The sequence below is a fragment of the Thermobia domestica genome, chromosome 18, assembly GCF_964235325.1.
Source record: "Thermobia domestica chromosome 18, izTheDome1.hap1.1, whole genome shotgun sequence".
Taxonomy (NCBI): Eukaryota; Metazoa; Arthropoda; class Insecta; order Zygentoma; family Lepismatidae; genus Thermobia; species Thermobia domestica.
Window position 1 is genome coordinate 134,194,983 of NC_137471.1, and position 12,222 is coordinate 134,207,204.

Consider the following 12,222-nt stretch of genomic DNA (forward strand, 5'->3'; position numbering starts at 1 on the left):
TAGTTCGGTGAATCGATAAAGAAGTCCCAACATGCGCATTGAATTATTTAGTATTGAGGAGATGTGGTCAGAGAATGTGAGTTTTGAATCAAAGATGACACCAAGATCATTGTGACTAGCAGAATGTGTGATAGGTGAATCGTTAATATGGTATGTGGAGGGAACTGGAGACTTTTTCAAAGTAATAGTAATACTGTCACATTTCTTACTGTTGAGTTTCATGTGCCACATTTCAGATCAGTTTATAAGGTAATTTATGTCTTCCTGTAGGGCAATTGTGTCATGGAGACACGCTATTTCTCTGTATAACTTACAATCGTCAGCAAAAAGCAGAAGGCCACTAGGTTGAGCTGATAAGTGCGTGTAGAGATCATCCATGTACAGGACAAACAGCAGAGGCCCAAGTACACTCCCCCGAGGCAACCCTGAGATTACGGGTTGGGGGTTAGAAGTCGCCCCTGAAAGAACAACTCTCTGTTTACGGTCCTTCAAGTAGCTTGTGATTAGAGAGAGAAATTTATCATGTACATTAAATCTATTGGAGAGCTTATGAAGAAGATGAATGTGACTGACAGAATCAAAGGCCTTCGAGAGATCAAAGTAGATAACATCTAATTGAGTATTGTTATTCATACATTTGACTGCACAGGACAGAAGAGTCTTATATTTGAGAGACTTGAGCTTTTCGGTAGAAAGCCGTGCTGAGAACTGTGGATGTAAGGTAAGGTGAATTTAAGTAGCCTATCTTTGATTATTTTTTCGCAGATAATTGATATTACAGAAAGAAGAGATATTGGCTTATAGGAGGATACATGATCTTTAAGTCCTGATATATATTGGGGTCACGTGAGCTAGTTTCCAACTGGTTGGATAATACCCTTCCTTGAAGCATCTATTGAATAAGATAGATAGAGGAACCGCAATAACTGAAGCAGTTTTGTTGAGAAAGAGAGGACTAATTTTATCAGGTCCAAGTGATCTATGTAGAGATAACGATAGCAAGAGAGTCAGAACTTCGCCCGGGGTGGTAGAGAGATTGGATAAGGTTTCCGAACAGATGGGGCGGAGAGGGGGAAGATAGGTTGTAGAGGGAAGGAAAGTAAATGTTTTGGAGAAGTAGTTATTGACGAGGTCGGATCTTTGATCATCACTTGCTTCAGTATTTTCATCTTGAACTGTTGCCGGTATACCCGGAGATTTTGTTCTAGATTTAATTACAGACCAAAAGACTTTAGGGTTACTAACAGTAAAATCACCAATTGAGTCCATATATTCAAAATACTTACGCCGCTGTACCTTCTTGGCAAGACTTCTAATTTTAGCAAAGTTTTTGTATGTGTAGTCACTCGGATGTGATTTCCATAGTGTCCAGGCAAGCTTTTTGTATTTAAGAAGTTCACGAAGTTCATTGTCGTACCAGACCGGAAACCTGTTCGATTTTGATGCTTTCACCGGCACAAAGTCCTTTATGGCTGAGTGGACAACAGATGTAAGTAAGTCCACAGCGTCGTCAACAGTTCCTACCTCTAACAAACACCAAGGAAACAGTTCAATAGCACGGCATATGTCACCCCAAGGGGCTTTCTTCCAAAGAAGTTGTGACTTACTTTTGAGGGGCTGGTTTGTAGCAGTGGAGGGGAGGAAATCGAAAGAAACATCCAAGGAATCGTGATCCGAGGAAAAAAGATTTCTGCATGGGACAACACAACGAGGTTCTAAGTTAGAGAGAATATAGTCAAGATTGCTATTATTGCGGGTATTATGCATATTATATTGACCTAGACCAATTCCATGGATAAAATTGTCCATGAAATAACTGTCGTTTCCATCTTTAGCGACGCCATGTTTGCTGTCCTGCCACGTGATGGAAAGGTTGAAATCACCCAATAGGATGACGTCACCGTGTGACAACGCATGTAACAGTGAGTCATGGCAAGCTTCTAAGATGTGCTGGGGGGTGTTCTTGTGCGGCCTATAGAAGCACCCAATAAACATAGAACGACGCTTTGAAATAAACACTTCCACCCAAATAAACACTTCCCGTTCTAGATCCAGTCTTCTCTTGCTCTTCCACTTATTATTTACACAAATCATCACTCCACCTCCACGAGTTATGCGGTCTTTACGGTAAATGGTGAAATTATTAGAAAAGCTAATTTCACTGGCGTTCATTGATTCATTCAGCCAAGATTCGGTCACTGCGAAACAATCCAGTTCCCTTATCTCACCTAGGTTCAACGAGCACTCGAGTAATTTGTTCTTAATACTACGAACATTTTGATAATATATATTGAAAGCACTGGTGTAATATGGACAGGGTGGGCCAGGGTTTACGTGAATATCACCACAAAGGAGGAGAAAAAAAATGAGAATGAGGCACTGTTTTTTTTTTTTTTTTTTTACTCATACCTTGGCACAAAATCACTGGTAGTTCCTCCGTCACTGTTAGCAGTACCAAGAGCACATGGCAGTCCTCTTCGTATGAAGGCAGCAGCAATAAAATGGAAAGATCTTCCACTACACTTCAGTCCATGTTTCATTGGCAATGCTGCACTTGGGAAAGTCACAGCACCGATACTAAATGAAGACAGTAGAGCACGCACATAAACACTACACACAACGACGAAAGAAGGTAAACAATAAGAGCACCACTTTCCATCGACTTCGAGCTTGACGCCATGTTGAAACGTTGAAACGTATAATAATGTATGTATAATAGTGTATGTTAGATAATTATATTCACGACACTATAACTGGGGATTAAACCTGTAGTGTTGTTCTTATGAAATAAATACATAGATAAATAATTGGTTGAAGTTTATCATTCCGTTTCAACACCGAGGCTATATAAGACATGGATCTACACTTTTACGTGGAAAATGAACCACTGTCATGCGTTCAAATTTCAAGACTTTCCTACCAGGAATCGAACCCAGGAACCCGCGCGCGCTAGCAACTAGACCAGCGGGGAGGGCTACCTAATATCTAAAGAATCCAAATATATCCATAATCAAAACTAATTTTGAAATTATAGCAAATCTTTTGAAAAAAAAAAAAAAAAAAAAAACTTCATGGTACATTATTATTGTTACTTTGATCTTACCTATTTGAAAGACAGAAAATATTTATGGCTCAACTAGGAATACTAGTTCTCCGACATTCATTCTCGATAAATTCTCAGAAATTATGTTTTTTCCTTTCAAACAAAACATAATTTTTATTCTCTAGAATTTAAATTTAAATAATTAAATAAATAAAGCTCACACTGAAAAGTAACGAAATTACTTCTTAAAGTTGCCTCTTATTTACTGCAAAAATATTATAACGTATTACCCAAAATCCTTGTTATATAGTAATGTTACTTGTATTGCGTTTTTTTTTTTTTTTTTTAAACAACCGATATTGATTAAGACACCTGGTGTTTGTAAGATGAATCAATAATACTAATTTTAATTTTTGGTTGGAATAGCTGTTCACAATGAATTGAAAACAATAACAAAGGTTGCCATTCAATTTATCCAAAGTGTCCTTTGACAGCTGACAGAAACAAAAAGGAAAAATAAAATTAAAAAAGAAATTAACCCAAGGAAGAAACACACCACTTTCTCTTCATTTATAGAGCCACACCAACTTTGAATATGGTCTTATACAGCTTGTTTCTAAACAACACCCACAACGTTTGCGAAATGGTTCCTGATACCAAAAGAAGACGAAAAGTATAGACCACAAATGAGGGTGCACAAATGCTTTCTTTCGGAGTTATAGGCTGCTGGAAACATGAAAAAATGAAGTTTAAAGGACCATAGCTCCAAAACTATGGGACATGCAGTAGTCGGGTCAAGACTTCACTTATGAACCAATATGTGCGCTGTCCAAAAATACATGTTTCAGAATCCTGTAGTACTCACGCAGCAATTTTTATGGAGAGAGTTCGGTTACGGGCATATAATTGGAAGTACTCACCAACCATCTCTATAAAAATTGTTGTGGAAATATCGCAGGATTCTGAAACATGGATATTTGGATAGGGCAAATACGAGTTCTTATGTTAATTTTTGAGCCAACTACAGTAGGTTCTGTCGTATTGGAGCTATGGACCATTGAAGTTCATTTTCTCATGTTTTCGACAGCCTATAACTCCGAAAAGAAGCATTTGTGCACTCAGGTTGGTCTACACTTTTCGTCTTATTTTGGTGTCAGTAACCACCTCCAAACGTTGTCGGTGTATTGTTAAAGATTTGGATATCCAATTTCAACAATTAAGCCATTTCAACAATGAAGAAAATTATAAATAAAAAAATCGGCACGGATTGTTGCCTTCGAAAGGTTATGAAGTTCCTTCTCTAAAAGTTTGAAGTCTGTGGTTTGAAGTTTGTAAGAGAAATCGTGAATTTTCATCAAAGGTAAAAAATACATGAGAGAGATACGAGGACTGTAGTGACATCTATCGACAAAACTTGTCTCTTTAAACCAACCTTAATGGAAATATCCAACTTTGCCAAAGCCCGTAAAAGCTCGTTAGGTATAGCAAAATCAACATAATATTGATTGTGATCATCAATTACTGCGTCACTGTGCGTCTGAGTACATGAAGGAAGAACAAAGGGGCACTTTCCGGACATTTTCCACCATCTACATGACGCTCTCAGACCAAGCAAATGTACCAAAATAATGCCCCTGTTCATCCGATTCATCTGGTTGTCTTTCCCGGCACAACAAAACACTCCGACTGTTCGTTAAGCTCCTTACTCTCGGAATATAGCCTCATGTTACATTTGGCTTACAAAAATCAAACGGCACTTGAAAACGACCCGTTTTTACTCCTGAGAAAATATTTAGCGCAACACGACGGCTGTCTTAAGCGTTCGAGAGGTAGAAAAAACACTAAACTCGACGTACTGTAGCAAGAGAAAGAACTAGTTTGAAGGGGATTACGTACCAGATGAGTGTGTTGTTTTTTCCGGGACCATAATCAGAAATTTTCCAGACAGGCCATTTGCAGTGGTGTATGCAAAGGACGCTGGGGGGGGGGGGGAAATTAGTCGAGTTTTAAGCAATCGCCTTGAATAATTTATTATGATAAAGTAATCATTTACTATATTAAGATAGTAATGAAATTTTGAAATGATATAATACGCCACTGGCCTTCAGAAAATGAAAACAGAGACACACAAATTTAAAGAAAATATTCTGTACTAATGAAACAAAATTGACCAAAGGAATAGTCATATTAATAATACTTGTGTAACAGTTTCGGCAATGTAACATCGCCTTCATTAGGCATATTATAAAAAATCAATCCAAGAGTAACAACTTAAATCTAAACAGAAAGTGAAAAGAGGTCACGCTAGTTCAACAAGCTAATCAGGTTTTTCCTTCAGTTTGGCTCTGGGTGATATAGCGTGACCTCTTTTCATTTTCTGTTTAGATTTAAGTTGTTATTCTTCAATTAATCTTTCATAACGTGTCTGATGAAGGCGATGTTACTTGTCGAAACTGTTACACAAAGATTATTAATATGTTTGTTGCTTTAGTCAGTTTTCTTTTATTAATGTATGTTAAATATTTCCAGTTACAATGAAGAAAATACAAAAATATTCTGAAAAAAAGAAACGAAACAAGAGCGATCATGTTGAAATATTTTACATTATAAAGTTTTTGACCTCATGCTTTCACCATGCATACGGAATAGTGCAAGATGAAATTCTAAGAAGTGAAATGAGACGTATGTAAGTTGCCGAAATCTCCTGAGGAAGATGTCAGGGAACACCGAAACGGCACATTAAATACTAGATGCAGTAAATAAATAAGTTTACAAATTACGTGCAAAATATATCAGCCGAAATCCTGTTGAATATACAGTACGATACTTTTTCACAGATTGAAACTCGGAAGTGCGGTTGGTGGAATAGTAATCTAATTCAATATGGAGGTTGGGACACAAGACAATGTCAAATGGCGTCTACAAATACTGACTACACTCTCTGTTATTGCACTGTGGTTGGAATATTCAGCATTGTAGCCGAAAAAGCACCAGCAAAGGTAACAATTATTTGCTTTCACCTCAGTCTCACCTCAGAGATTTATTTCTGTATATACGAGGCACGTCCACAAAATAAGTGTACTAGGGCCCTCGCGGGCAGAGGGAATTTATTATTGCTACGTTGGGCACACTGCCGTGTAGGTTAGCTCGTACCCTTTAAAGCGAGCCCAATCACGCGTCAAGTACGACTAAAACTGTGGCCATAGTAAAGTCTCCCGTGAAAGATGTCAATAAAATCTGCCGCCAAGTGCGAGATTCGAGATCCGTTATCTCGTTGTGAAGAGAAAATCTTTGTCTGAAGTTTTTAACGAGACCAAATTAGTTTATAGCGAAGGAATTATGAATCGTACGAGTGTGTTTAAATGGTGTCATGAATTTAAAAACGGTTGTACTAATGTGCACGATGAGCAAAGGAGAGCAAGACCGTCGGTTTTGGTTGATTCGCGCGTTCTCCTGACCTGGCGCCTTCAGACTATCATCTATTCACCTCGCTGATGACAAATAGGTGGGAACAAAGTTTTAACTGATGAGGAAGTGAAGATAGAGGTGAAGAATTGGGCAAAAGAGGTGGTGACAGACTTCTTTGAGCAAGGCATAAAAAATAGATCCCTCGTCTCACTCAGCGCAGAGGGAGGCAACTACGTAGAAAAATAGTTCATATATGTACTGATGTAACAATGTAAAAGTTTTGTTTTAAATAAATTTTTTGAAACCTACAAATATCTAGTACATTTATATTCTGGGCATGTCTCGTACAATTTAAAACATTCGTGCAAAACAAGGAGAAAGTTCCCAAAAACAAATGAAACAAAATGTTCTATAAACACGAGTCATAAAAAGTTAACTGGAAACGTAGAAAATTTTCGGTGCAATTTCAGAAAGCTATAACTTCGAAACAATGGATGTGTTAGCTTTGGTTAAACGGCAAACGAAAAACTTATCCGTAGACTTAACTAACAAAATATTTGATGAATAGATGATGTTATTGCCATGTCGTGGGAGGGGCGAGTGGGACGACGGCCCCAGGCGCCGAAGTAAGGGGCGCAAAATTCATGACGAATAAAGGAAAGAAAAAATAGAGAGGAAAAATGTTACTCATGTTAGAAAATGCATATGCATGCACATATATAAAATGGAACGAAAAGTAATAAAAAGTGCTCAAAATCAAGGAAACGCATGGTTTATTTTTGAAAATTTTTCTTACGCTTAGCTCCAATCATGGTACCGCTTCCCGGCTGGTCTGTCGATCTCATTCATATTTGTATGGGGACGCCATCATATTCTCTCGCCCCCGGGCGCTGATTTTCCATGGCACAGTACTGTGCTCTGTAAGTAATTTATGAATGGCTATGGAGAAAATGTATTGTTGCTGTCTTCCCAAAACGACCAGCATGTTTGGGAATCGATTACACAGTGTACATTCACAGAATATTTCAACGTTAATTCTACGGATAGGATTTAATTTTCGTGCTGTTTAATTGCCGCTGATATGTCCACTTATTCTGATATGTCTGATCGGCTTTTTAACATAAGCAGCATTTTGTCATGTGTCTGGTTACAAAAGGGAAGTACTTTATTGACTCACGCTTAAAAGAACTTTTTTGTTACATTTATTTATAATCACCAACAATCTGTAGTATTACACGAATATTTTGATTCACTGTGTATTTTATTATTATTATTATTATTATTATTATTATTATTATTATTATTATTATTATTATTATTATTATTATTATTATTATTATATCTCTGACAGGCGCCGACTTTTGACTTGAATTTTTTTAAAATAAATTTGCATGGAAATTTTTTTCTGGAGAACTTTTTCTCAATAAAAATTCCTCACAGAAATATTAGGAATTTTGTTCCGCTTATGAGGAAATATTTAATTAGGTCAATATATAGAAGTATAGAAACAGGTAATAATGTTTACTCCGTTCTTGATGTTTCATAAGAGTTTCAACAAGGTGCATAAATTATTATTTAATTTTTTAAATAGTACGTGAAATTTCTTAGTACTTTTGTTTGTAATTGATTTTCAAAAAGATTTTTTTTTTGTGTTTTTAGTACCCATTGCATGGATTTGATATATATATATTATAGGAACACTTTTTTAAATCTATTGTACGAACCCTATATTTGAAAAAAATATGAATAAATATACATGTTTGTCTTTATTTTTTTAAAGATTTTTTAAAGAAATTTTTCTTTTTATATATCATTTACCCTTTTTTTAATATCTGCTATTCATAGTAGTTATCTTACGTAACGTGTCACTATGCGAGTCTAGTTTTTATTAATGTTATGGAAGAAACATTCTAGTCTTTTTCTATTTTTTTATTTTATTTTATCTAATACTTGAAATTTATTTCTTTCGAACACTTATGATTAACAAAAGTTTGAAAGTGTGTGTGTGTGTTTTTCTTTTCATTATTTCTGAAACAAACTTCTATTAACAAATATTGTTTCGTTTCTGACCGATAAATTTTTTGTTTAATTTCACGATACTGTCCAATAAATAAATTTTCTTATCTTTATTTTATAATGTATTATCCTATGTATTGTACTGTGTTGTAATCAGTATTGTATGCTCATTTTTTTCTTTTGGTGCACTACTGGCTATATGCTGTTGTACTAATAAATAAATAAATAAATAAATAAATAAATAAATAAATAAATAATAATAATAATAATAATAATAATAATAATTATTATTATTATTATTATTATTATTATTATTATTATTATTATTATTATTATTATTATTATTATTATTATTATTATTATTTATTACTCAGACTCCCAAGATAAATCATTCAGGAATGTTACTAGTATTTATATCCTAAAATGTGTTATTATTACAGAATTAAGTGCAAATTCAAGATTCTAAACTTGTTTAAATCATACACCCACTTCAGGCTTAGATACAGATAATATTCCTTATTATAAAGCATGTGGCATTAAACTTACTATTAGGTTAATTTACAGGGTGTTTCAAAACAACACCAACAATGTTTCGGAGGTCATTCCTGACAGCAAGATAAGACAAAAAGTATGGACCAAGCTGGGTGCACAAATGCTTCCTTTCGGAGTTATGGACTGCCGGAAACATGAGAAAATGAACTTTAAAGGTCCATAGCTCAAAATTTATAGGCTCTACCGTAGTCGGGTCAAGACTTCACTTAGAAACTAATATATGCCCTATCCACAAATACATGTCCCAGAATCCTAAGATACTCATGCAACAATTTTCATAGAGGCAGTTTTGGCTACGGGCATATAATTTGAAATACTCACAAACTACCTGCTTAGATCATGTAATTGCGAGAACTTGTTGTAATTATATTAAAAACTTTTGCTGTAATGTTATAAAAGACAAAGAAAACAACAATAATTTTAAATATTTTTCGTAAATACGCCATTTTCAGCAGTGTTGCGATCTTTATCAATGTTTATCATATCTCCGGGACGGTTTCAGATATCGAAGTACTGTAAACGGCAAAATGATTTGTTTGTCAATTGCAAATGATTTAAGTAACTAATGCTTATCTAAACATTTTTCGAAATAAACTCTTTCAGAAAAAATCAAATTTTCAAGCCCTTATCACTTCGTTACTATTAATTCGAAACAAGTCATACCATGCCCATGGTATCCAACGCTAAGATATTTTCGATGTGCATTATCCTGTCCATTTCCGTTGTGCTCTATGTGTGATAGAGGCTTCCAAACTTTGGATGTTTGTAATATTATAACTTTCTTAGTTCGCAACACTGAATAATAAGTATAGTATTTTAAGTTTTCGTTTGACATGTTGATTTGAAATATGTAATAATCTGACGTAGTGCCATTTGAAAAAAGTATACTTTATATTGGGTTGGCAAGACTGATATTCTGGTGATGTTACAAAATACCAAGGACGTTGTCCCCTCCCTATGGTTTCTTGGTGCAAAATTTCGCTTCTCTGCCTTTTACGATTTCTGAGATATTTACTACTATCATTATAAATGGACCATCCTGTATATTCGACATTATACGAATAATACGTATACCAAGGTATATACTTGAGGAAAAATTTAGAGTAGGAAACGTTTTCTAAATTTTTCATATATTTATCAATTATCTCTTTTTTTAACAGAAAAATTTAAATTTTTTAATCTTCGTTTCTCTAATACTCCATAGCAGTACGTAATGTAATTTCATTTTAATATATCGCGATTTGCTCAGTGCGATATAAGGGATATCCAACTCATTTCTGTGATTCGTATCAGTGGATAGTGTTACGAGTAAGAGAACTCCATGACATGTAATGATTAATAGATGTTTGTTAAAGATATCTTTAATTTAAGTAGTATATACACTACATTTGATACTTTTTGGATCAAAAGATCCAATATATTTCAATCAAAAATTTTCTTATTGGTCTTATATCTATAGAACTACTTATAGTGTAGCTAAACCAAAACTATCACTTAACTCAGTATGTTATGCTTATTTCGTAAAAAATACGAAAACTCGATTTAGGGACCGTTCAAAAAAATTTTTCTATTGCCCAGAATCCAAAAAATCCAAATATTTCATTCAAAAAATTTCTTGTACGTCTTATATCTTTAGAACTACCTACAGTGTAGCCAAATCAAAACTATCACTTAACTAAGTATGATGTGCTTATTTCTTTAAAAAAACACGAAAACTCGATTAGGGGCCGTTCAAAAATTTTCTGGACCCTGATCGAAAAACTAATTATTGGCGAAGATCGCAATCTTTTGATGCATTTTTTGAATCATTCCTAAAATTCTTGGTCAAGATCGCAATCTTTTGATGCATTTTTTGAATCGTTCCCGAAATTCTTGTTTTTAAGTATGTTTGTTTGTATTGTTGAAAGTTTTAAATGGAAAAAGAAATGTGCTAGGCACCTACGAGAATGGTGGAGACTGTATAGATATAAAAGGAATTGTATTAGTTTCCCAGATACCTTGAAGTTAATGGATAGGGAAAAAAAAGAAAGAAAGAAAAGAAAGTCAAGCAAATTTACCTTATTTATTCTACAACGATTGTGTACATATTCAGACATTTCCATTGTGTAGGTCGGTGAGCAACAATATAAAAACAAGATTTTTAGGAAAGCAAAAAAAAAAATAATCAAAAGACTACGATCTTGGACAATAATTAGTTTTTGGATCAGAAGTCACAAAATTTTTGAACGACCCCTAAATCGAGTTTTCGTACTTTCTATGGAATAAGCACATCATACTGAGTTAAGTGATACTTTGAGTTCGGCTACACTATATGTAGATCTCCAGACATAAGGCTTACAAGAAAATTTTATATTGAAATATATTAGATCTTTTGACTTAAAAAAAAGAGATATAGTTTTAAATTTGTAATTATAAAATTTCAAATCTTAAAACTTTGCTTCTGATGTTTTATTGACACAATTTATGAAGAGAAATTTTTATTTTAACAGTATTGTTTTCTTCACACGAAATATCGAGAAAAATATTAATTTAATGTACCGTGCAACTTCGTAAGTGTGCTTTCGGTGATGGGAGAAGGAATGTGTTGGTGAAGGAAAAAGATGAAAAAGAAATATTAAATTTAGTGTCACACTCTTTGTTTAATTTATTTGAATAATTTATAATATTGCTGTAAAGGAGACAGGTGACAAGTGCAAGCAAATCAGTAGGAAGAATTGGTGGAATGAGAGTATGGAAGGAAACGAAAGAACCCTGCGAAAACCCTCAGTACGAAGTTGTCTATAAAAAATTCAGCATTTATTCCGAAGTTGGTTGTCCGCCTGATTTTCGACAAATATCTTAACATTTAAAAATTAGGCTGTCGATTTTTGGACCACTTTAGAAGGGTATAGTATGAGTAGGGTAGGGTAAGATAGGGATAAGTAGGGTAGGGTAGGACCGAGTTAGTTTAGGGTTAGGAAAGTTTGGACAAATATTAAAATTAATAAAGTGTAATTTCTCGTCTATTCATAAAAATACTAACTGGAGCATCTCTGTACACCTGTGCAGAATACAAATGCTCGTTACTTTCCCACAATCCAACCATGAGGTAACCTTGCGTGAAGTAGTTCCCTCCGCTCGCCAAATAGTTCCTTGTCTAGAGCCTAACCGCTTATAAGAAACTAAAATAAATACAACTTTCACTCTCCTTACATATTATCAAG

General features: G+C 34.5%; 1 protein-coding gene across 4 annotated transcripts in view; it reads left to right on the forward strand.

Annotated features, from left to right (window-relative positions):
- LOC145676093 (adhesion G protein-coupled receptor L4-like) overlaps positions 1–12,222 on the forward strand; it is a 295,890-nt gene that overhangs the window by 246,951 nt on the left and 36,717 nt on the right. For 3 of the 4 annotated variants that reach the window (XM_081746971.1, XM_081746972.1, XM_081746973.1), the window contains one exon: positions 5,881–6,042. The exons of the other annotated variant lie outside the window; for it this stretch is intronic. In XM_081746971.1, coding sequence (XP_081603097.1) covers positions 5,881–6,042 — 162 coding nt within the window. The remainder of the gene's footprint in view (positions 1–5,880; positions 6,043–12,222) is intronic. 4 annotated transcript variants of the gene reach the window in all.